The sequence below is a fragment of the Perca flavescens genome, chromosome 9, assembly GCF_004354835.1.
Source record: "Perca flavescens isolate YP-PL-M2 chromosome 9, PFLA_1.0, whole genome shotgun sequence".
Taxonomy (NCBI): Eukaryota; Metazoa; Chordata; class Actinopteri; order Perciformes; family Percidae; genus Perca; species Perca flavescens.
Genome location: NC_041339.1, coordinates 23,016,637 through 23,042,386, shown reverse-complemented (window position 1 = coordinate 23,042,386; position 25,750 = coordinate 23,016,637). Strand labels below are relative to the sequence as shown.

The 25,750-nt window shown below is 39.6% G+C and overlaps 2 protein-coding genes across 2 annotated transcripts; both read right to left on the bottom strand.

Moving 5' to 3' along the window:
* Window positions 1-431: 431 nt before the first annotated feature.
* On the bottom strand, window positions 432-8,209 carry alpi.2 (alkaline phosphatase, intestinal, tandem duplicate 2). Its single transcript, XM_028587935.1, has 11 exons — window positions 8,134-8,209; window positions 7,558-7,674; window positions 5,944-6,059; window positions 5,190-5,364; window positions 4,239-4,411; window positions 2,650-2,775; window positions 2,423-2,492; window positions 1,942-2,080; window positions 1,578-1,768; window positions 1,352-1,462; window positions 432-703 (listed from the first exon to the last, which is right to left on the bottom strand). Exons 1-11 carry the CDS (start codon window positions 8,207-8,209, stop codon window positions 432-434), a joined length of 1,566 nt encoding a protein of 521 aa, XP_028443736.1.
* A 6,120-nt stretch (window positions 8,210-14,329) lies between these two features.
* alpi.1 (alkaline phosphatase, intestinal, tandem duplicate 1) lies at window positions 14,330-25,343 on the bottom strand. The gene is made up of 12 exons (XM_028587741.1): window positions 24,893-25,343; window positions 24,039-24,155; window positions 22,729-22,854; window positions 20,516-20,631; window positions 19,401-19,575; window positions 18,189-18,361; window positions 17,809-17,943; window positions 17,645-17,720; window positions 16,736-16,870; window positions 16,222-16,413; window positions 15,787-15,903; window positions 14,330-14,604 (listed from the first exon to the last, which is right to left on the bottom strand). The coding sequence occupies exons 1-12, from the start codon at window positions 25,134-25,136 to the stop codon at window positions 14,330-14,332; spliced, it is 1,881 nt and encodes a 626-aa protein (XP_028443542.1). The 5' UTR covers window positions 25,137-25,343.
* Between the last annotated feature and the right edge of the window lie 407 nt (window positions 25,344-25,750).

The window sequence follows — 25,750 nt, the reverse complement described above, 5'->3', positions numbered from 1 at the left end:
TTCGGTGACTCTGATTGGCCAAAGCTTTCATTTCACCCAATCAGGTGAGACGTTTAATAAAAGGGAGGTGCACGTTCTAATCGATACTATCAGTGTTAGGCGCATAGACAGTTTATGTGGTAGGCAGGCCTACTTCAGATTCGCCTATTTCTACCTAGCTAATGTTTGAATAAAGGATTGGTGTGGTCTTTTTTTAAATAAAGATTCCACTATTAAGTAGCATAGCCTAACTTCACTAAAATAGTTTCAATGCCCCATTTCAGAAATCGAATTTTAGATGTAGCCTACATCTACACATATTGCATTTATTTTAGACAGTCTTTTAAATTACGCACAGGAAATTCAGTGTAAAGAATAATCTCTTTATTAAAAAAAATCTTAGATAACACAGTTATTCCAAGGTCAGGACAAATATTCCAAAGGCTGCCACCTCAGACAGAGCAGAGGATGTGGAGTAGGAGGCCCATCAGGAGGAACAGCAGGCTGGGGTGGATGGATCCAGCGTGGTTGGGCGGAGGCAGTTCGCAATCCTCGTAGGGCTCCAGGCAGGCAGCATAAGCCATGACGTGGGCAATGTAGTTCTGCTCCTGGACCCCGTGGAAAAGGTGTGACATGGGACCTTTGGCAAAGATGGCTACATCTTCGATGCCGTGGGTCTCTGAATCAAGAGGGACAGGAGCCTGCTGAAGGTAATCATTGTCCGCTGAGGAACAATGGAACATAGGAGCATTATAGTAGCTATATTAAGGTTTTCTGGCACATAGGCAAATTGCGATATGACCCTTTGACTAAAATCAGATCTTTATAATAGTAGAAACAAAAATGGGATAGTCCTATAATACGTTTTTGTTGCAGTAGAGATACTGCAGAGCTATTGTATCATTGCATAATGTAGGAAACAATCAGTCATCTTAACATGAGGTAGAAAGTACATTATAGTAAATTAAAGTATAATGCACCAAATTTCCTTATTGGACAGATTATCTGACTCTTCTTAATGAATGATTATAGGATGATAGTGTTATAGTATTTTAGAATAATTCATGTTATGCTTATAATATAACAGTGATAAAAGAGGTCTTTTTCAATATTTTATATAGATACAATTGATAAAGGTGGTAGACAAGTTGTTGCTGTCCTTTATAAAGAACCAACATTTGCTTAAAGCAATAACACGTTTTTTTAGTATGATTAGGAAGGTGGTGGTTTATCGTCTTCATCCTGACATTCTTGTCACAAAGAATACCTAGATTCAGTTTTTCTTCTTGCCTCTACCGTAGTTATGCCATTACACCACAAGATGGAGCTACTAAATTACTCGTCCATAGAAAGATTATCAATGTACACTTACATGAAATAGTCTCATTCATATCTGGGCGAGTTCCGTTCCGGTATCCTGGTCCATTTCCATACACAGCAGTGGTGAAATGCTTTTTGTCGTCAGCTAGTGAGCGAGACACCCCTGTGAATCACAAGACAAATTGGTATCTACAGGTTTGTTCAAACTTGGAACATCAGATGATGTTCACTTTTTATTATAAAAACTCAGCTCTTGTCTTGAGTGCATTTTAATGTACCTAAAACAGAGTTTCCTCTGGCAGAACTTCCTCCAAAGGCAAATACATGGGAGTGGTCAGCAGTCACCACAGACAGGGTATCCAGCTCACTAGTGAGTTCAGCTGCTCGCCCGACCGCCCGGTCAAACTCAACAGCCTCATAGAGAGCTCTTTTGGCATTCCCTGCATGGTGTCCATGGTCAATTCTCCCACTTAAAGCCCAAAAGAAAGTAATTGACAAATAAGCATCATCAGCAGTAAATTCCCCAGTTTAGTCATTCAGAATTTAAGGTAATTTGTAGTGGGAAAATGACAGTTAAACTGACAGTTTCAGGATTAAGTGGTTGTTTGTTGTCAGGGCAATATGTACTTAAAACAAAAACACGTATCTTCCACAAAGAGGTAAAATCCCTTTGGGTTCTTGCTGAGAATCTTAATTGCTTTCTCCATCATCTCCGTAAGGGAGGGGTCCATGGACGAATCACGATCCAACTCGTAGCGGCAGTCCTTGGGCTCAAAAAGACCTAAAGGGAGAAACAAAAGGCCTCAGTTTTAAAGAAACATATTACCATTTTGTTTAATAGAGCTGGCAGTCTTAATGCACTAAATGCATTAAATGTGCACAGTTTGAATTTTTCTGCAAAAACAACAGCAACAACTTGTATTATGGCTCAAAATTTCAAATTGTATTGAGGCTGTAAAAGAGAAGATAGTCTTATTAGTTTTAATCGAGACTATCTTTGATTCACCCTATTTACCCAAGGACAGTTCAGGCAGTCATTCAATAGCCAAATCTTTAGTGGTTTTATTTGAGAAGTGCCTTGAATGGTGATTGATGAAATGGTGAATTAAACCGTTCTCCTTACCCATCAGGAAGTCTGTATTTGCAGGATTGACGGCATCAAAATCAGCTTTGTTCCAAACATATTTCACATTCTGTAGGTAATAAAGAAAAACAAAAAAAAATCATAACAAACAATAATAAACAAAACAAATTGATTGGAAGTCTTTGGAAGGGTGGGGGGAGGAGTTGTAAACATTTGCTAATAGCTCATTAAAAAAAAAAAGTGTTGCAGTTGGAGGGACCACTTACCTTTTTGTTCTTCATCCACTTTTCAACCAGATTTTGTTCATCCTTTCTGTCTCCTTTATTAGTCGGATACTCTGGGTCTTTCACGGTTCTCGGAAACATGTATTGACGACCTCCACCAAGAATGACCTGGATAAAGATATATATATATACACTACTGGTCAAAAGTTTGGCGTCACTTATAAATTTCCATTCCACTTCATTCCAGACAGAATACCAGCTGAGATTAGTTGCATTGTTTTTTTTTAACCAGGGCAGCAGTTTTCAGATTACATTATGTGTTTACATAATTGCAAAATGGTTCTTGATTGTTATTGACAGAAGTGGCTGAAGAAACGCTTGAAATTCCATGCTTTTTGGTCTAAACATCATACCCAAATTAAAAGTGGTACAGCTCCCATATACTTTGACACTGGGGTGTGCCTGATATCATTGGAAAGGTGATTGATGTGGGTTTGTTTGTGTATTTGAAAAGTGTTGTATTTTGTAGTTTTTTGGCTTTTTTCTTTGCACTTTTTTTAAATGGAAATAAAAAAACGCACAGACATAGCTGTAGAAAAAAAATCATATGAAATCCATTTTTGAGTCTTTTGGCTTTTCCTGTAGTAAGCTGAGACATGTGGCTAATGCCCTGTGTTGTCTGTCACATGTCAGATGTGTTTACAGCAGTGTATTCTAATCATTTTACAGATGTATGACTTGGACGGAAATAAAAAAAACTCCATTCTAGCCTCTGTAACTCTGTCAGTAAAGCCTAGAATCACCCTGACACTTGTAACAAAAACTTGAGAGTGTTACCTTTCCAATGATATCAGGCACACCCCAGAGTGTCAAAGTATATGGGAGCTGTACCACTTTCAATTTGGGTATGATGTTTAGACATCATGGAAGCAGGCAAGCATGGAATTTCAAGCGTTTCTTCAGCCACTTCTGTCTACAACAGTCAAGAACCCTTTTGCAATTATGTAAGCACATAATGTAATCTGAAAACTGCTGCCCTGATTACAAAAAACAATGCAACTGATCTCAGCTGGTATTCTGTCTATAATGGAGTGGAATGGACATTTCTAAGTGACCCCAAACATTTGACCGGTAGTGTATATATATATATATATATATATATATATATATATATACAGTATAAAGTATGCATTTTAAGCTTTTAGCAGATTCTTTATTCCAAAGTTATCATAGTGATTTTAGTAGTCCCTACTAAGCCCTTGTGCTGCCCCTTTGGTTTACTCTGCATATGTTCTCCAAACAACCATTGTTTGGGATGCTAATTTAGGCACAGTGTATTGCAAGGTAATCATCAAATCTGTTTGTCTGATATTGATCAAATTGTTGACTTAATATGGCTTCCTAATAATGATTGGGTTGACTTTATAATATGCCAGTGGATATTCTCTGTCGTCCAGGTTATAGAAAACCAATAAATAGTAAGTCAAGAAAACTAGACTTGCTGTTTGGTCTTGTAGACATCCCTTATCCAAGGGGTTGTACATGCCAACATGCAGAGCTACCGATGTGAATTCTGAATGATTCAATGCTCTAATGTTTTGTTACAGAAATACTTTTATATTAAGGCTTACATTTATCTCTGTGTTTTGAACTAGCTGGTAAGCAATGTCACGGCAGCCATTTTTTATCGCCTCAGAGGTGAGGTCGGAGTCAGAATACCAGCCTCGGTCTGCAGAGTGAGCGTAGTTTGCACCAGGAGAAGCATGCTGCACTCTGGTTGTAGTCACAATTCCCACAGACTTTCCTGAAACACACATTGTAAATGTAGTCGTAATGTGGTCATTTTTATACTGCAGCCCATTTATTGGCATGTATATACTTTACATACTTATGAGACATTAAAGAACAGTTAGCGACAGCTAGTAAATGTCCTTAAAGCTTTAGTGTGTAACTTTTTGATATTAATAAACATCTGTTGCATTCAAGCCATTGCCAAATGAGTTGTTACAAAGCTAATTAAGACTATCAGCTCCGGGCGCCCGGATAGCTCAGTTGGTAGAGCAGGCGCCCATGTATAGAGGTTTACTCCTCGAGGCAGCGGGCCTCATGTCAACTCATGTCTTCGGCTGTCCTGTCATTAAAGGCCTAAAAATGCCCAAAAAAATGAATAAAAAGACTATCAGCTCCACACAACTCTCTCTGTATTTCTCAGTATGGCTATGTTCAGAAGATTGTGTCGTCCGGCGACTTTTGCGCACAGAAACTCAAGTGAAGATAATTACCTCTTCTGAAGAGTCCATCATGTTTTTTTAATCCTCTGTGTCCTCCTTGTCTACTAGCAATTGTGTGGGGGAGGGTTGGGGTAATGCATGATCATGGAAGGCTTGTATCATGTGGACAGGCCGATAGTTTTATTGTTATTACTTAGAATTCCTCATGGGAGCAACAGAAACCAAGCACTATGGCTTTAATGAATAACACATCAACACGGACTCATCTAAACCGTGTCGAAAAAGATAGCCTATAAAGCCAAGTCTAAATGAAAACCAGTATATAGAAAAGCTGCATGAACCAGAACTTACCTGCTTTCTTAGCACGGTGCAGAACTGATGTGACTTCGTTCCCATAGGAAGCACTACAGTTGTACCTCGGGGTGGCAGCTGTGACACCCAGGGTGCCGTAGTTGGCCTTCACACCACATGTGTAAGCTGTGGCTGTACCAGCGCTGTCTGGCATCTGCTGGTCCACATTGTACGTCTGCAGGGGCAAAATATATTCACACACATTACATGAGCATTTATCAGCTCAGGCATTTAGAAGGTGTTCTAATCCACAGTTACTTATACTGAGATTATATTCTTGGACTTGGTGAGCATGGTCGTGATTCAAGATTCAAAAAGCTTTATTGTCCATCACATAATGATATAAAATTGTCTTTGGTTAGGGGCTCATATAACATATGACATATAACATAAAAGCATACATGTACACACGTATGCACATGTACCCTCAACTCATACAAGCAATACACTCATGAGTTTATGGATATTAAAACGTTCAATTTAGTTGTTGTCTGGGTAATAAAACACCTGCCATTTAAAATGGGTGGGATAGGAAGTTCCAGTCTTACACCTTGGCAACCTTTTGTCAAGAAGATGGTAATGGATAATCACTATGAAAGTAAGTAATCAAACTTCTGTTAAACGTGAAAAAAGGGAATCAATATTGTCCAACCAAGGTAATAACCGTTACGTGCATGCATCTTATTCTCATTCAGAGAGTTTGAATACACATTCCTATGTAACCATTTGAATGTGTTGGTCGGAGTGGGCGGACCTTAGACAGCGCCAGGTGAGGGAAGGTATCCATAACCAGACTAGTCTCTTCCCCAGAATGTCCTGCCAACTGGCCTTTGAGGATCCGGGCAGCTGTCACTGTCGGTACCCCCATACCTGGAAGCAGGTGGAAACACACCTGAGTGTTAGATAAAACAGGCCAGGCCAATAAAGGGCTGTCATTGTGCTCCGTGAACCTTATAAGGCTCAGCTGATATGAGAGTTTACAAGGCGGTGAAAGACATCTGTGTTATTTACCAATACAAACGGTGAATGCAACGACAGCATTATTCCACATTTCTTTACCTCTACAAACTTTATTATACTTTTTTTTATATTTCATGAAAATGTCATGGCTTCTTGTCCAATATTACTTTTCAGAGACTTTTCCCTCTTTATTTCAGTACTGAAAATTACAAATTCAGATTGGATGAAGCATTAGTTAAATTCCTTCCTGCACCTTAATTACATTTGCTAAAACAAATGACCTATTTTTCTCTGTCTATGTTTTCCCAGGAAGTCCTTATCTTTATTAAGCTGAGCATTTCAAATTTGCTTTTGAAAATCTCCATTTATTTCAACATAAATCTGTAAATTGGTTAATTAAACTGCTGTCAGTTGCAAAAGTTTCAGGTTAAATACGTCATTCTTCCTTATGAAGGTACAGAATTAACACTCTGTCATTAAGAACTTCCTTATGGGTTGATTACATGTTACTGATCAATCCCAGACATTCATAAAACACTGATAACATCTGAAATGTGCTTCTCTCAGCAGGTATGTGGTTTGGGATGGAGGCAGCTGTAACCATAAAACCATAAATTATCTATACATTTTAAATATGTGCAATGAAGTTGCCAGATACTGATACTCGATGGTGGAGTTACCAGAAGGTAGTGCACATTAGTGATTATTTTTTATCTTTGTGTTTGATCCTGGGTCATGGCTAATGTTCTAATGTCATATAAGGAAATCTCAGTTTATCTTGTCTGGCTTCTTTACATGGGATTTACAATTTGTTTTCTTTTTCTTTTTATCTAAATATAGTGGGAAAAGTTCACTTTGCTAAATTTTTGTGCGAAATTGTTCAGTTTATATTCATATAGCATAATCTGGTAACCGGTCCTAGCAGTTTGGAGATTTTAGTATTAAGGGGAATTGAAACTAATTTCATAGGTGACCAGTTTCTAAAACTTTAGCTATGCATGGGATTTTTGTTTACTCTTTGTAGTGGTTTATCTTTTCTGGTGTTTAGATCAGTTAAGGACACGTGGAAATAGCTACACATGCAATGTACTGACTGACTGTGGTTTTGCCTTAGTTCATTTTGTTATGCTTGACTTTCCAAGCAGTAATAACTGCTGGTGATCAGATGTCAACATTCAGCTCCTTCCACCCATAAAACCCATGCTTTTTGGGGTCACATTAGTGCATTTGGTTTGCATTGCATTCTCTCCCTCCCTTGGTGAACTATACCACAATAATGATGAGACCCACACTTTTAAAATATAATGGATTCTTCTCACCTGAACAAACACAATTATCTAAAGGGAAAATGCTCCACAAATCAAAGAAACATCTTAAATGCTGGGAAGAGCTCCCTTTGTAGACTCACCGTCACCCAGGAACAGGATGATGTTCTTGGCTTTGTGAATATTAGGCTGAACATTCAGGGCAGTGTGAAGAGCTTGTCTCGCTTTATTGTTCCAGTAGCTGGCATGGAGCTCTTCCTCTATAAGCAAGAAAAAGACAATATAATAGGGTCATCTACAGTCAGTTATTAAATTAAAAATAAGAGATAAAATGAGTCATAAAAGACAATTTTCCCATGAAGCTAGAATAATTATACAAGACAAGGAAAATTAATTGTTTATTGATGATTGTGTGGCCTTGTGTCATTGCGTTTTTTTTTTAGACATGCTCTGTTGTATATAAAAATGGTTGTAACAAATGAGTAATAGTGAATATTATTTCTTTAGCATGAGGCACCTTTTCCATCAAGATAATAAAAAGGCACTTTTATTCTTTTTAACGAGAAACATTTTTCTTTCTTGAATTGAAAGTTGAGTACTGTAAGAAAGGCATTTTTCCGTGTTGTCCTTGAAATCCAGTTAAATAAGTTAAATAAGCCCAACATGAGTAAGCATTCTTAGTTTCTGTAGATACCTAATTGTGTCTAACAGATCCTTACCTGGAACAGACAAAGTCCACTGCACTGAAATAAAAATTAAAAAAAACGTAAAAATGAGTTTATTTTGGCTAGCCATGGCATTGACTTTATGTGAATTAAAAGAGTACAGGTGTGCCACACACTGATGTCCCTTTATAGCTGCAGCCAAGGAGCAAAGGGCACATAGAGGAGCCTTTGAATGTGAGCCACAGGTTATTTACAACACACACACACACACACACACACACACACACACACACACACACACACACACACACACAAAGGACAAGAGCAAAGTCAATACATTTCTCCATTTTCCTTTGTAGGTATCCAATAGTGCTGTGTGGATGAGGTGGCATGTGACAGATGTTTAGGCATGTAGTTCCCTGTGTTGTCTCACATGATATTACACATGATATTAATTGCTGGATGTCCAACATTTTGCAGCTGAATACAGACAAGACTGACAAACTCGTGTTCACATCACTTTCTCTGAAATACAGTGAGCAAGTCAGAAACCTTGGCAATATTTTGGATACTAACTCTCAGAAACTGGTTTATGCATTTATCTCAAGCAGGTTAGACTACTGTAACGCTCTATTTGCAGCAGTGGTGAAGTCTACGAGATATACAGGTATACTCAGTATACCCACTAAGAAAGCTCCAGGATTTCAATATACCCTCTTAAAAATACCCAATGACACGCAACAACATGCTTTCCATTATATTTTTAATATATTTTGAATTGTCATCTGTTTTTCTTCTTCACATAGGCTAAATAAAGTTTTTTTTTTCACTGTAAATTGGTGCATAAAAGTGTATCCGAATACAGGAAATAAAGACAATTTAAGTTAAAAAAGAAATCATGGAATCAATTTATAAACCAAAATGTATTCTAAATTTTTGACTCATCAAAGTAGCCCCCTTTGTCAGATATAACAGCTGAACACACTTGTGGCATTCTTTCTACAATGGAAATCAAATATTCTTCAGAAAGTTTTTCCCAACTCTGTTGCAGAAGTTCCAATAAATGTGTGGCACTTGTAGGTTGCTTTGCTTTCATTTTTCTGTCCAGTTCGTCCCAAACCAGCTCAATGGGGTTTAAATCCGGTGACTGTGCTGGCCACTCCATGTTTTTAAGCTTACCATCTTGTTCTTTTTTGCTAAGGTAGTTCTGGCATAGCTTGGACTTATGTTTTGGGTCATTATCTTGCTGTAGGATGAACCTCTGACCAAATAGGCGCATACCAGAGGGTACTGCATAACGCTGCAAAATGCTGTGGTAGCTGTTTTGGTTCAGGGTGCCTTTCACTCTATACAAATCACCGACCCTGGATCCAGCAAAACAGCCCCAGACCATCACACTTCCTCCTCCATGTTTGACAGTTGATTTCACACAATGAGGAACCATCCTTTCGCCTACTCGGCGGCGTACAAAAATCCTGCGTGATGAACCGAAGATTTCAAATTTTGATTCATCAGTCCATAGCACCTTCTTCCAGTCTTCAGTAGTCCATTGACAATGTTTCTTTGCCCAGGCAAGCCTCTTTTTCTTATTCTGACGTCTTAGCAATGGCTTTCTTGCTGCAACTCGACCTATCAAACCTGCAGCTCAAAGTCTTCTCTTTACAGTTGAAACTGAGACTTGCTTATTACGACCACTATTAAGCTGTGCTTGAAGCTGTTGTCCTGTGAGCCGCCTATCACGCAAGCTGTTGACTCTAAGAAACTTGTCTTCGGATTCTGTCGTTGCTTTGGATCTGCCAGACCACTTCCTGTCAGAGTTTCCCCCAGTTTCTAAGTGCCTTTTGATGGTGAAGAATACTGTACTCACTGATACCTTGACTTTCTTCGCAATTTCTGTGTAGGAAAGACGAACATTCTTAAGTGTTATGATGGTCTGTCTCTCTTCCATTGTTAATTGCCTTTTTTCCCGCCATTTTTATGGCAACACACTACTTTCTGCAGTACAATACTGTTCAAATAATGCTCACGAGGGTATGGTACCACATGTTCCAACAATACTTTTATACAAACAGAGGGGGTTGTAAGTAATCCAGACAAGTTGGAACTCCTGTGGGAATTGGTAGCACCAACTTTCAAAGCTTGATCAACCTCCATTGCTGCAGAACAGCTTTACATTGTTAACCCATTTCTTGTTCCCTGAAAAAGGCCTTTTTGTAAAATTCTGAAATGTACATTATTTTTTCAGTTTTGGGTAACCTTACTTTTTTTAACCTCAGGCAGTTCACCACTTACCTTTTGTACCATTTCAAGCTATTCATTGGACTTGTACTGTTAAAATTTCAATAAAAAACAAAAAAAATTGGGGTGTTTGACCAGTAGTGTGTGTATATATATATTAGGGCTGTCAAAATTAACGCGTTAATTTTTGCGTTAATTTTTGCGTTCATTTTTTAATATTTAACTCGTTAAAAAAAATTAACGAAATTAATGCAGCTGTGTTTGTTTGCTACTCTGTATTGTTGCCCAAGTAATGAAAACCGGCAGCTGATTGGACGAACGCGTCACATGGGTTTGTTTTCTCCGGATATTGAGAGCCAGACTGTCATGGCGGCCGTTCAGAATACAATCTCATATTGTACTAAGATAGTTCACTGAAACATGTTTCTGAAAACATTTTAAGCGAGAAATAGGCCGTGCAGTTGCTGAATCTGTCTTCATTTCAGCTCAACAATGGTCAGTTTAGAAGATTTTCGTCAGATTTTGAGAGACTAGTCACGTCAACTCACTCCGCTCGCCATTTCCGGGTGAGTCCCGACTGCCCTGCCGGCGACTGAACATAGGCTTGTTGGAGATGAACTGCGCCTCGCCTGTAAAGTAGACGAGAGCAGGCGACAGCAGCCGCGGACGGTGACAAAAATCTGCTCTCAAATCGGACAGTTTCTAGCCGTTTCCAGCAGCCTTCAGCAGGACTAAGCCAAATTGTTGCTGCTGTTGTTCTGAAAGATATTAAACATTCTGAACTTAGCAGAACCTTTCCTTGTTTTTTTTGTTTCTTCATATTTGCAAAGTTAAATGATTTAGCATTTAAATATCCATTATTATAAGCTTCAGTCTCAATTTTAAAAAGCGATTAATCGCGATTAATTACAGCAAATTGTGCAATTAATTAGTTAATTTTTACTTTTTAATATTTATTTAATTGATTGACAGCCCTAATATATATATATATATATATATATATATATATATATATATATATATATATATATACAGTGCAGTATACCCACTACAATACATTAGACTACACCAATGATTTGCAGGATTATCCAAACAATCAGTAGGACGCCTCCAACTCAAAATGCAGCAGCACAGTCCTTACACGTAAATTTAAACAACCCCCGAGCCTTCTTCATTCTTTTTTTAAATGTTTCTTTTTATAGAAATCAGCAAACCCTTTTCAGAAAAAAAAGTCCCAGATATCAGTTGCTCTTGGAAATCTTTATAAAACTAAGGGGCCCATAAAAATAAAGTTTTACCTAAAATAATTGTTATTAAATGAATTGGGACTCAGCAAGAAAAGTGTTTCATCCTTATTTAAGTAACATTTGCAAAAACACAGTATAAAAATACATTGACAAAATATTTGCTTACAAAATACATTCATGTACCGTACAATCCAAATAGATTACATATCAAGTGATCTGACAGAAAAAAGATGTACTATTTGGAACCACAAGGTCAAGATACATACTTGATGAAAACAAACAAACATATAAGTTACATATTTTTCACTCCTGAAAGAGGTACAGCATTTTCTTGTAAGGTCTTTGGGTTTCGCAGCGTGGCGCGGCAAGATGGCTTGTAGTCCAGGTTTCTGCTACTGTCGTATAGTTATTTATTCAATATGGACAATGACGATCATGTACATCAACAGCTGTGTGTACTGTCTAAATGTCCACAAGCTGAACAGTGATCCCTCAGCCTGCTTGCCTGTTTCAAGTTATTCTGGGTAAAGCCTCAGATTGATGTGTAAATAGTAAATTACAGCTCCTTGCAAATGTTTAATACCGCTAAGCGAGAGTCCTAACAGAGTTTGTATTTAACTTTGAAAAACAAGAAGAGGATAACATTCTTACTAATAAAAGAGTTAGTTAGTGCAAGTTAGTAGTCATGATACAAGAAAAGTTTTGAAATAGTCCTTTTGAAGTAAATATAGATGCCTCTACAATGGCTTGCATGGATTGTTTCTTAAAGGTGCCCTGCCACACAAAACCGTTTTTACTTGTATTTTTTGAAATATGTTAGGTCCATATGTATTTGTGTTATTTCGTGAATGTGAAAATGAACTGTTACCTCCTCTGTCAGCTCTAGCAACTGAAAAGAAATAAGCGAAGAAATCAGGCCAATTACAAAAGCTGGTCAGTCTGACGTGGTGTTGCCTGAGCTCATTACTATTCATGAGCTTGCCCAGTTGCGCTGGGTAAAAGATGCGGATAGCCAGGCTCTCATTGGCTAGCTGTTAGCCAATCAAAGTCAAGCAGCTTAGCTCGTTGAATATTAATGAGAATTGGCACAAATCGAGCTGAGTCTTCCTGCAGGAATTCTATACAACGCTAGAATGGCTTGAAACAAGGTAACCAAGCCATTTTTTCCACAAAAAGGTTACACAGTCCATGGTAGAAGTTCAGACATTACAACAAAGTAATGAAATACGTGTGGCGGGCACCTTTAAAGAGCTGCTTGCGTGTGAATTCATGTTTGCATATTTGTCTGTGTTCCAGCCTGCAATGCCTGCCTGCTTGTTAGTTTGTATTTGAATAAGAGCTATGACATGCATGTTTATGCCTGCATTTTGGATGCACTCTAGTTACAAGCTCATGTGAATGTACACTGTGTGATCAGGATGTAGGATATTTATGTTAACACATACAGTACTGTATACGTGTATCCCTGCATTCTGACTTGCCAGCCTGTTTGCATACAGTGATTGTGTGCATGCACTCTATGGGCCCTATCTTGCACCCAGCGCAATTGCCTTTGTACACCGACGCATGTATCATTCCTATTTTGCACCCGACGCACAGCGGACTTTTCCCTCCACAGACGCACGTCGGTAAATTAAGGAATCTATTTGCGCTCCCGCGGGCGGTTCAGTGAAAAAAGGAGGCGTGTTCAGGTGCAAATGTTCCCTGATGTTATTTTGCAATTTTAGAAAACAATTCTGCCACTGACCAGGAAAAACCTGGTCTAAGGTCAGGGGCGCACGCTTGGCCATAATGTAGCATGTGCACAATGCGCATACACTTTGCTTCTGTCATCTACACGGACGCAGCAATTCCCATTTTTGCAAACCATACATAATTACAAAGAAAAATATTACTGAAAATGCACTTCAGGTGTTTGGATCGGTCAGGAGGCACTTTACAGTACAGTCCTTAAAAAGCCGCAGCATTCTTTGTGGCTTGTTGTGTTTTACACAACATTTCCATGAATCATAGATGTGTTGATGACATAAATGGGGAAAATTAGAGGACTTAAGGAGACTTAAGTCCTCTACGGCGGGATTGGACACTCCGCCGAAATCTGGTCCGGGAGTGGCAATGCGCGATGCGATCCTGGTGGAGCGGGTGGACAGAGATGGAGTGGGGGGAGGAGGAAGGGGCACAACAGTTGCAGGTGGTGCGTTTGGAGTCCCACGCTCCATGGCTGCAGCAATCCTCTCCAGACTTGAGGAGATGCGCCCTAGTGGAGCAGCAACATTGCCACCCGGTCAAGATGGGCATTTATTACTTTGCCGCATCTTGGACAGCTCCCGCTGGCGTGCACCAGGCAAATCCGTCGTCATAATAGCAATCCGCCATGGAATAAGCGCGCCTGCTCTTAAAGGGAATGTGAGATGACGCTCTGATTGGTTTATTATGGTTGGTAATTGGTTTCGTTACGCCCAAACCACACCTAGCTACTTCAGACCAACCCATTTTAGATTTGCGTCGGGCGCAAGAGTCATTTATGTGTAATATATACGTATAATAGCAAAAGTTCCCAAGATCCGCCCACAAAGCTACGTGCGTTTTACGTTTGATACTTGCGTTTCAGATCGTTAAAATAGGGCCCAAAGAATGTTTAGTGCATCAAGTGTCTCTATTGTTGCATGCATACAATGTGTTTGTGTAAGTGTTTGTGTTGATGTGTGTGTGTGTGGGTGTGTGCATGTGTGTGCGTGCGTGTGTGTGTGTGTGTGTTTTGGGGGTCATCTGAGTAACCAGAGGAGGCTAAGCAGGCCAAATAGGAGGCTCGAGGTTGTGTTTACACAGCCACTCGAGGTGTGACTGTGGGGGTGAGGAGGGCAGTTTGTGTAGGGCTTTAAGCAGGCAGCATAGGCCATGACGTGTGCCACGTAGTTCTGCTCTTTCACCCCATGGAACAGGTGAGCCATTGGGCCTTTGGCGTAGATGGCCACATCCTCCCCGCCGTGCGTCTCAGCATCCAATGGGACGGCAGCCTGCTGCATGTACTCCTCATCATCTGGAGAGAAACGAGTAGATGTAATGTAACCCACTGTTTTAGCCAACTCTCTGCTTGGATCATCAACTGTTCATACAAAACAGATGCTTTTATAGACCATGTCATCATAAATTAACCTCAATTTCAGTCCAGATTAACTTCCTTCTTCACAGTGACTGTGTCACTCGCAAACAAGTAGACTATTTAGTGAGACACTGTTTGCTCACAGCACTGTATTCACTTTGTTTGTCAATTCAAATCCAGAGAACACATTTGGATACCTTAAAGGTTACATTTGCCTCATAGATGTTTTTGTGGCTGTTGCCCATAAAAAAAATTGTTTTGCAAATCTGCTGTAATTTACCTTATTAAATTTAATTACAACATCTTCTAAACCCAGAAGGTAATTTAAGTCAGTTTGATGAAATTATAGCATTTACTGCCTGACGTTTGTACTGAGTAAGAACAAAAGTAAGTGTACTGACAGTTTCCACAACTTTTCCTCCCCAAAAAACAAACAATACTGGCATTCAAAAGTGGAAAACAAGTAGGATACCAAAGTGTTATTGAAGTTATGATGTAAACAGAGTGTAGTCTTTGGTGGCTTGGCTTTTGCATCATTGTGGATTGATTTTTGCAAAGAATCTGTTAGAACTCTTATCTTTAAATAATCATACCTCTATTCTCTAAAACATGTTGCAATACTGTTTTAGCCTAGCCTGGATTTAGAAATAAATCTCTCACTTGCATTGCACGTTTACTTAAGGTGCCAGTTGATTTGACTGTGCACTTTTGAGACTTAACTAGTGGTTCCAAAAACATAAAGTGACGTCGGTCCTTTCAAAAAGACAAATTTGGGGTTTTAGAAGGTATTTCATCCCTGGATAGAGGTATTTCCACCTTAAACTATACTGAAAACACTCATGCAATGATTAAAGCGAATGGTGCAGAACAAAAGGAGGAGGAGGAGGAGGAACTGGATCATTGGTGTCCAGTATTCCACAAAGAAATACAAATAGCTGTAAAATTACATGTACACAATAAGGCCACAGTGACAGCACAGTGAATGTCATAATTTAATTTCATCATATTTGATCTTTGCTTTCCAGGCATGAGTCAGGCGTAACCACAGCAGTTCACGCTGTCTATATACACATCAGCATATACGAGTGCCACATCTGAAAGACATTAGTTTCTGCTTACAATAATCCACCATTGTGATGTTCCCTCTGGTTCCATTTATATGGACATAACCAGGGCCATTGGCGTACAGGATGCTGGTGAAAGGCATTTTGTCATCGGCTTTTTTTGGTGCTAGACCTAAATGACAAAAAATGAGGGTGAGTAATAAATAATACAGTAACAGTATGTTTTCATATAGAGGCAAAACAAGTACACAGACTCACGTGAACTTTATGAGACAAATACAAATTTGAAGCTTTCAACTTGCAAGTGACGTAACCACAATCTTAAATATTGAGTAAAAACCTCCATATATGAATGTCTAAAAACTCATTCACAGTCATTATATGCTATTTTCCACATATGGTTTGCATCTAAATACAAATCCACTTTGTAAATTTGATGCGCCTGAGGCTGACTCTCATGCCAACTGAATCCAAGTGTTTTGAACCATACCGAAGATGGGATTCCCTCGTGGTGTGTTACCACCAAAGGTGAAGACGTGGGAGTGGTCAGCAGTGACCACAGTGAGAGTATCGGATTCCCTGGTTAGCTGTGCAGCGCGCTGAATGGCTTGGTCGAACATCACAGCTTCTGTCAGTGCCAGTTTGGCAATGCCATCATGGTGGCCATGATCAATTCTCCCTCGTAACAGACCAGCACAAAACAAGTGAATTAGACTTGGCCCAAAACATCTGACTAGTGCACATCAACTAGACTCATTTCAGCAGAAGCTAGTAGCAGCAGTATTTGCCTTGGATTCTTCAAAAGTATCTTAAAAACCTTGAATTGAAATGAATTCCCTGTTTTACATTGACAGCCATGTACAATCAGATTTAAACGGCCTAAGGACCATACAGTAAAAGTGCCTCAAGGTATAAATAACCACCATGACCATAATTCTTCATGATCGTTATAACAACAAGCTTAATGAGATTTTCTATTAGAGGATCGTTGATATAGTACTCATCTTCCACAAACAGGAAGTACCCTTTGGGATTCTTGCTGAGGATTTGTATGGCCTTCTCTGTCATCTCCACAATCGAGGGGTCACGTGTGCTGTTCCGGAAAACCTCGAACCGCATGTCCTTAGGCTCAAACAGACCTGGAACCACCGAAAAGAATACAATATTTTCAAGCCACTGTAGAATCAAAAGAAATAAGACTTTGGCTCTGTAGGGTGGTAATGCTGAGCTACATCTAAACTGGCAAAGCTAAAGAACAGAGAAGAGCAGAGAAAACACAACACTGAAGACAGTTAAAATCCAAGCTGCTTCTAAAATCACGAATGCCACTTACTAATTAATGAATCACAAATTACTGCATATACTATTTCTATTTTGAAAAGTTGATTACAGGGGTTCTGCGTAGACATTTAAAATGTTCAGACAAGCCATTCCATTCATCAAAAAAATTCTCCAAGCATCCTAATAGTAAGAATTATTATTGCGGCCATTTAGGGAAACATGTAGGAGCACTTTTATATGTAGTAAAGATTACAGACAGTACACATCTGTAACATACATGAAAGCATTATAACTGTGCAAGACGGTAACAATTCTTTTGCATCTGTATTACTGTTATGCATCGTCACAGCAAGGGATTTAGCTGATTTAACTGGAATCCTCTTGTTTCTGAGCCATTGAAAAGGTTTCGTAACTTAGATAAGAAGTTTATCTGTCAACACCTCAGTGGCACATTGTGTGTGTGTGTGTGTGTGTGTGTGTGTGTGTGTGTGTGTGTGTGTGTGTGTGTGTGTGTGTGTGTGTGTGTGTGTGTGTGTGTGTGTGTGTGTGTGTGTGTGTGAGTGTGAGTGTGTACATCACATGTGCATGCATTGTTGTTGCTTTTCTGCCTGGGTTAACATATCTATACACACCCATGAGTCGGTCAGTTGCTTTAATATTAATCTCATCAAACTCCTTTCTGTGCCAAACATAGTGCGACTTCTTGTTCTGAAAAACAAACCAGAAGACACTTGAATCTGTGACTTATTTCTTAAAATATATGGAAATATTAAAAAGCAATGTTGAATAATCTTACTGGTTTAGCCTTCAGCCACACGTCAATGAGGTTCCTCTTGTCTTTGCGGTCCCCCTTGCGAGAGTTGGAGGTAGGGTACTCAGGGTCTGGAGTGCCTTTTGGGGTCATATACATCCTCCCTCCCCCCAGAATTACCTTAAAAAGAAACCAGACAGAATGGGATCATTATATTTGGTAGCCTATGGTGGTCATGGTACTGAAGAATTATACTGCCCTAATAGAGCGCTGTTGATTTCACAGAACTGCTGATTAATACTTATTTGATTATATGGCTACAATTTAAACCAGAAATAATCTGAGTCCTGATGCTCAAGATGGAAAATGAAAATGCATTAAGCTTTTAAAAATAAAAAGTGCATAACAGAATTGTTCTTACATACATCAATGTCAACATTGGTGACCAGTTGGGTTGCAATGTCGACGCAGCCCTGTTGGCGGGCGCTGGAAGGAAGATCTGCGTCACTGTACCAACTGCGGCTGACAGAGTGGGCATAAGCAGCGGCTGGGGAGGCATGCTGGACACGGGTGGTGGTCACTACACCAACTGATTTACCTGAACAACGCATAGATGCACCCAAATCAGAGGTAAAACTGTTTAGGCAGTCACACACAATGTGAAAGTTTTTTGTTGAACAAATGACAGTGGGACCTTAATTATGCACTTTAGAAGTTTACTTATTCAAAATGTTCTTGGACATAGAGCTGCTCTGGAGGAAGAAATAATAACAGGCTCAGTTCAATGAGTGTAGCCACAGTCCCGCAGTCTTTCCTGGCTAAATAATGAATCCCAGTGGAAGAGGTAGGGGGTTATGGAGGTTCCAGTTAACCATATAACATATTGTTCTCTAGAAAAGCTTGTTTCTGCGGCAATAAATGAGTGAAGTATCGAAATCACTACTCTCTACATGGGCTTTATTTTGTGGTGTTTGCTGGTCTAACTACTAATAATTCAATTAACACCCTAATCAAATTGCCCTTGGGAAACTTTGCTATTTTGGCTCCAACCTTGTTTACCTTTAAAAAGAAAGTACTGGCTCCAATAAACGTGGTTATAATAAAAACTGTATTGCTTTATGGCTTAATGGGAAATACTTTAGTACCATTGAAATACAATATAATAGCTATCCAGGTATGTTTAACTACTGTATCTTGACTCTACCATGTAGTGCGTTGACACAAAGACGTATAACATCTTGTTGCAACACATAGGGAGTATTGAGTGAGTATAATATTTCTAATAATGGACACTAATGATCTCTCGCACATGAATCATAAACATGCCTGGACACACAGGCAGTTGCACACAAATGATATACCTTGTGCACGTGACATACAGTACATGACTATAAGCACAAACGTGAATGCAGGCCAATTTGAAATGATCTCTTATTTAGACATATTGTGAACATTGAACTGGTGATGCTAAAGTAGCAGGGAACAAGCTTATCAGATGATTGTTTTATTACTCATAATTTATTCAACAGCAGATATGGTCATTGCATATCTTGAGATAGTAATGTGACTCAAACCAAATGACCCTTCCAATACACAGCACACTAGCTACACTTTACCAAGCTAGTTAGTGGCTTTACCTTGTGCTTTAGCACGGCGTAGTACTGAGTAGACCTCATTACCAAAGGTGGTGTTACACTCGTAGGCTACTGCGTTAGCACTGAGCCCCACTGTCTTAGCATTGGCCTTCACCCCACAGTGATAGGCTGTGGCTGTGCTAGCACTGTCTGCTACCTGCTTGTCCACACTGTAGGTCTGTGGAGTAAAAGCGCAAACACCATTAAAGGGCAGGGCAGGAAATAAACATACGTTTAAAGTATAATTTCATCTCTATTCTATAGGTTAGAACACAGAGACACCAAATACACTGAATACTCATTCACACTCACACAATAATGGAGGGATTATACTTGGCCATGAAGCTGAAAACTATTTTATCTGACTTCTGCTGTTTTTAATGTTTCTATCCCAATATCAGCATTTTCAGTTGAAGTGTTGTTTATAGCAAAATCCCTTGGAATAATTTTCACACAAAGGTTTGAGTACTTAATTTGAAGCGGGAATGTATGAGGCGAGATGAAACTTGTGTAAAGACCAAAGCATGTGAAAAATGGACACACACACACACACACACACACACACACACACACACACTAACCCACCCTTCTTGTGTATTCATCTACTCTACTCTCTCCATGTGTGTACAATGTATTGATTTACCAAGCAACCACAGACACATACATACACATGCCTGAATAACATACTCAAGTGTATTACAGTAGTATGCGGTACCTTTCTCTCTTGTGTGTGTGTGTGTGTGTGTGTGTGTGTGTGTGTGTGTGTGTGTGTGTGTGAGACAAAGCAATTAACAGAGGGGTCACAGAGTGCAGAGACTGAAAAATGTCAAAAAACTTTGAAAAACATATGCACATGCTAAATTACTACTTTGCCATTCCCTAAAATTGGTTTAAAAAACAAATCTATATTTAAGGGGTAAAGCTATACATATGTACATTAATTATGAACATTATAAAATAGTCTTATTTCTGAGAAATAGGAAATTGTTCATTAAAAAAAAGTTATTTGATGAAACCCTACTGCCACCTTCAAATTACAAATTGTATTGTAGCACAACTTCATTTGTGTTTGTAAATAATGACTGATGAGCTAAAGGTTAACAGTATTGTACTTTCACCTTTGACAGGGCCACATATGGGAAGGTGTCCATGGCCAGCATTGTCTCCTCCCCTGATCCGCCCTCCATCTGACCTCGCAGGATTCGAGCAGCTGACACCGTGGACACACCCATCCCTGAGAGACAATGATTTACAGGTAAAGTCACTGATACTGTATGGACATATTGAAGAAACAATGATTTAGAAATCTATATTCTTAATGTATTCACATTATGTAAAGGTTTACTGCCCTCTGTCCAGTTAGTGAACGTTTCAAAAATTCAGACCAAAAATATTTAAATGTGTTTGTTTGAAAAGCTCAAACTATAACTGTCAGATTGAAGGGGAAAAAATAATTCAATAATTCTCTAAACAAACTAAGTGGAAGCACGTCAAGGCCATTAACATCAACTGAATCCACAAATGAACAGGGCATTTAAGGCACTGGTTGTCTAGGATAACCACATCTTCAAACAAAGTCATCACACAGACCAACACTGACTCTACCAGGCAAGTATTCAGACCACTATTGGTAGAACATATAATATATAAACATACTTAAAGATTCAGCTATGTCACTATCTGGCATATATATTAGCATAGAGTATATGTATTTAGATTTTCTATTAAGGGACCTGTTTTATCTCTTCCTGTGGTCCACTATTGGTTTTCACCCCTGACTTTTAAAACCATACTTTATGAAGCCCACGTCACAGTGGTGCACTTAACTCTCCCTTTAACATCACAGTCATAAAACTGAAAACATGCTCTGGGCAGGGCATTTCTGGAGAGATGCACAAAGAAAACTCAGCCTCGACCACCCAGAAATGTGACTTAGTAGGTCTGATTTAAAGCAGATATTCTAGTAGTTAAAAGGAAAAAACACTTTTAAATCTCTGTGCCTTTAAATAGATCCCCTATGCAAAAAAAATATTTCTTGCCTCCCCAGCTGTAAATATACCACGCCAGAGACATTTAATGTGAAAACTGTTCCAATCAAATCCAATCCAGATGGAAAGTTTCCCCATAATTGTCCCTTTGGTAGTCAGTACAGTCGGACACATAGGGTGTCAGGAGTGGATCTTCAGGTAGACAGCCAACCCCTGCCACCTTAAAGATACCCTGAGAAGTTGTTGACCACTAATAACATTATGGCGCAACGTTTTACGCATAGGTCCCCATTTTGTTTAAATACTGCACGCACATGCACAAGCACACGGGTGACGCAACTCACATCCTGCAGTTGGTTTCACTCTATTCAGCTGATCGACAGTTCATGCTGCTAACAAACATAGCAATGTAACAACAAAGGCAGTGAAGAAGAAGACTGCTAGTAGTAGCAAGAAAGCTTGGATGAAAACAATGCACAATATAAAATAGCTCACATTTGCAAATGTTTTGTGAGGAAGAAAATGCACTCACACAAAAATACAATGCAAAGTTCAATAAGTTGTCCTACTTTAACAACAAAATAGGCACAGTTTGTGCCAATCAGTGCTTTGCAACATTAGCAATCTCTTAGAGTCGCGTTTCAAGTACAATATTCACTCTCACCCTAGCTCTGTTTTGGTTTCCAACAACTCCTGAGGGCAATATCTGGCTCTTTAGCTGCAAAATGTTTCATTATGTTAACAAGCTAGTTCCTACCTTTACATTAAATTGCTCCGTAAACCCAAAACTGTAGTCAGGAGTCTCTGGGTTGGTCACTGCAAGTGACCCCTTTAACATTCCACTTTGTCATGTGATCCATTGTTGACATAAACATATCAATCAGTGTAACTTTAAGTTTATGCAGCTAAAACTACTTAAAGAAAAAAATCACTTTCATGATTAAAGGGATCCAGTAATGGTTGGAGATGTGAACTCTTCCTCTCTAAGAGATAAATGCCTTTTTTTCTTCAGTCAGTACTCACACAAACTCCACGAGCTTTCTGGTCAAGTCCGCATTATCAATTTTGAATTGAACAAATGATTAAAGAATGTCCAAAGTTTTATTACAACCACTTGCTCAACAGCCCTGGCAAACACACGCATGCTCTACCAATCACGTTCCCTCAATCCATTCTGAGCCAGCAAACACAGTGTAAATGACACACTTGAGCATTGACTTGCATTGCATATTGAGCTGCATTTGTGCTTGAGGCTGAAAGTAGCAGCTTTTCCAACTTCAACCACAACCAAGTCAGTGTTGAATGTTTGTTGGAATATATTCCATAACGATAGCATGACCTACCGTCGCCGAGGAACAGGATGATGTTCTTGGCTTGGTGCTCCCGAGGGCGGAGTTTCAGCGCAGCATCCAGTGTTGCCCTAGCCTGAGCATCCCAATAGGCTGGTTCCCGCTCAAGTTCATACAGCACTTCTCCGTGGAAACACACACATAGATGGAGAATGAGATGGGTATGTGGGGATTTAAGATGGATATGTGCTGATCTCAGAGATTTTGCAGGTAGGAATCAGGCAGTGGTGAAAGAGGTGTTCAGTTCCTTTACTTAAGTAAAAGTACTATTACCACACTGTAAAAAATACTCTGATACAAGTAAAAGTCCTGCATTGACAATGTTACTTGAGTAAAAGTTTATAAGTATCATCAGGAAAATGTACTTAAAGTATTGAAAGTAAAAGTACTCAATGCAGAAAAATCCTCACATTTTAGAAACTGTAAACGATCAAAACAGTTCTGTCAATCAACTAAGTGTTTAATCATCTAATCATTTCAGCTTGTACTTCTAGGCCTATATATTGTTGGGTTTGTAATTTATAATAAAACATTATATTTTAGAGCAAAAAGTACAATATTTCTCTGTGAAATGCAGTGGAGTAGAAGAAGAAATTGGCATGAAAATTAAAGACTTAGTTAAATACAAGTACCTCAAATTTGTACTTAAGTACAGTACTTGACTAAATGTACTTAGTTACATTCCACCACTGGAATCAGGTGTGATATTGATTGTGTACGTGTGGGTGTATGGTGTTTGCATGCGTAGAATAGTAAAGAAAACAGAGGCTTCAAGTGAATTCAAGTGTGTCTGTGGGTGCCTGCACACTCATGCATCTCTCTGCGTCTTTTTCTGACACTTTGAATTATATTTTGCCTGGGGTTAGACAAGAGAGGAGGTTTTCTTAAGTGGTGACAAAAATGATAAAAATAGCCAAGAAGACACTTTGGTTTCTATCCGTTCATGCCTACTGAGAGTCACAGTGCAGGAGGTCAAACAGGAACATCCCTCCTGCCACAAATCAAAACAATGGAAAGGCAAACACCCCATCCCACATTTTACATAAACAGGTAGACACAGGCAAAAATATACTTATGCACTTCTGTGCATCTACACTTTCACAGACTCTTCATTACACCTACACACCTGTGTTTGTGCTCATGAATGCAGTTGAAGTTCTCAAGCACAGTCTGTTCTCACATACTCACCCTTTCCCAGGTTGAGGTTACCTGCTTGAGTCCCTCTGCGCGTCCATTTGTCTGCCCACAAAGTGCTACTAATATCCCAACCACAGGCAGCAATAATAAGTCTGTCGTCTCCTCACCTTGGCTCTTCATAGCGGCCCGGCCCACAGCCAACATTACGGGGCCCAGAAGGATGAGCAGGAGATTGGGGGTCCTGCAATGTGGCGTCTGCATCTCTAATCCAAGCGACCTGGAGGCTGGAGAGGTTGACACAGCCAGCTTTCAGAACAGTACACCGAGACCAAAAGAGAAAGTGTGTGTGTGGCTGCTAAGACCTCCGGCCCTGCCTTTTTAAAGCCCCGCTGGGTGTGTAGTAAGGAAGTGCCCACGCCAGCTCATAGGCTTAGAGCCACAAAAGAGGGAAGAGAAAATGTGAGAGGAGGAAGAGACAGGGGGGAGAGAGAGAGAGAGAGAGAGAGAGCGAGAGAGAGAGAGAAGCTGGGACCACACAAGAGTGATGTAGCATCACAACCCCTCTACTCACTTTGATTTCTGAAAATGCACCACCCCCGTTTTATTGTTTTAAAAGGTTGCTTGCATTTAGTTCTCCTTCTTCCTTCTCACACACACACACACACACACACACACACACACACACTCTGAAGTGTGATAGGAATGTGAATGGTCCTTTGATGTGGTAATTGTAAAATGGGTCTTTTTTTCATGCAGCAGCCTTTAACAGGGAGAGAAAAAAAATGGCTACCCAATTTGTGTTGGCATCCATCACGATACAAATCATAACTGTGTCTTTTTCCATTTCTCCCCCCCCCATCCCTTGGAAAAACAGTCCAAGGGAAGAAAGGGAACGAGGTCCAAGCTATTCTTGAAAATATCATGATTGAGTCTTGATGTGCTCTGCTTTTCATGTCAGGAAAATGGTCATATTTCCATTTCCCCCCTCTTGCATTTAAAAGACCCCAAAATTTTCCCTCACCAAGTTGTCTTGGCTGGTTTTTCCGTGGGATGTGAAGCGGGTTTTGCATTTTTCTTCCGTGAGGTAGTGGCTGCGGAATACTGCCTGCAGAATGAAAAAGTCTCTCTTTTACGCAAACACAACAGTTAATGTGTGAAATGAAGTGAGTTGGTCCAACTTTGTTCCACTCGGCCAGAAGAATCGAATTCCCGAGGAACGGGTCTTGCCTCGTGAACCCGGGAGGCTGAATCTTGTTACAATTCATTGCTTTGGAAGACCTCTGCCTTCAGGCAACCGCTCACCCGTTGCCAACAGGAGTTTGCAGTTAGTCACATGTGCCTAATCAAGGCTGCAATAAAATCATAGCAGTGATCTTGGTAAAGAGGCCTCACATGATTCGGCCCACACCGCATGAACTGGAAATACCAGCGGCAATGCGCAACGCGCAAAGAGTAGGAAATCTTGTGGAGGCCTGTCTGTCTCCATTTGTTATGGGTTTGCCCCTGAGAGAAAGTCTATCTTATGTTGGGAAAGTCAAATTAGTTTCCTGCAAAACAAGTGTAAACACCTGGTGGCTGTTTTAGGTCTCAGTGTGGATCATCCATCCACCAAACAGTGCTTAGTAGCTTTGCTGGCTGATTATATGGCATGCTTAATGCTTGTGGGAAGGCGGCAAACTCCTGGGAATTTAGAAGAATGATGTAAACAAAGCAGAGCACAACAACAGTTTAAGAAATTCAATCTCAATGTATATGTTATATACATTTCAGTAATGAAACCAATTTCTGATTTCAAACATAAAGTATCTAAAATTAAAGCCACTTCTTCATAGGTTATACATAATATTTCCAACTTGATCTACTGTATGTATTAAAAAGG

What these genes read in the sequence shown, in the direction of transcription:
- alpi.2 (XM_028587935.1), bottom strand. Translation starts at nt 8,209, where the DNA reads ATGGCTAGCCAAAATAAACTCATTTTTACGTTTTTTTTAATTTTTATT. An exon ending in GCACCGTGCTAAGAAAGCAG is followed by an intron (nt 4,412 to 5,189) that starts GTAAGTTCTGGT and finishes TGTGTGTTTCAG; the next exon opens with GAAAGTCTGTGGGAATTGTG. An exon ending in TATGAATGAGACTATTTCAT is followed by an intron (nt 704 to 1,351) that starts GTAAGTGTACAT and finishes ATTGTTCCTCAG; the next exon opens with CGGACAATGATTACCTTCAG.
- alpi.1 (XM_028587741.1), bottom strand. Translation starts at nt 25,136, where the DNA reads ATGAATTGTAACAAGATTCAGCCTCCCGGGTTCACGAGGCAAGACCCG. An exon ending in AAACCAGCCAAGACAACTTG is followed by an intron (nt 24,156 to 24,892) that starts GTGAGGGAAAAT and finishes CAACCTCTCCAG; the next exon opens with CCTCCAGGTCGCTTGGATTA. An exon ending in AGCAACTGACCGACTCATGG is followed by an intron (nt 16,871 to 17,644) that starts GTGTGTATAGAT and finishes CGGTGGTTCCAG; the next exon opens with GTCTGTTTGAGCCTAAGGAC.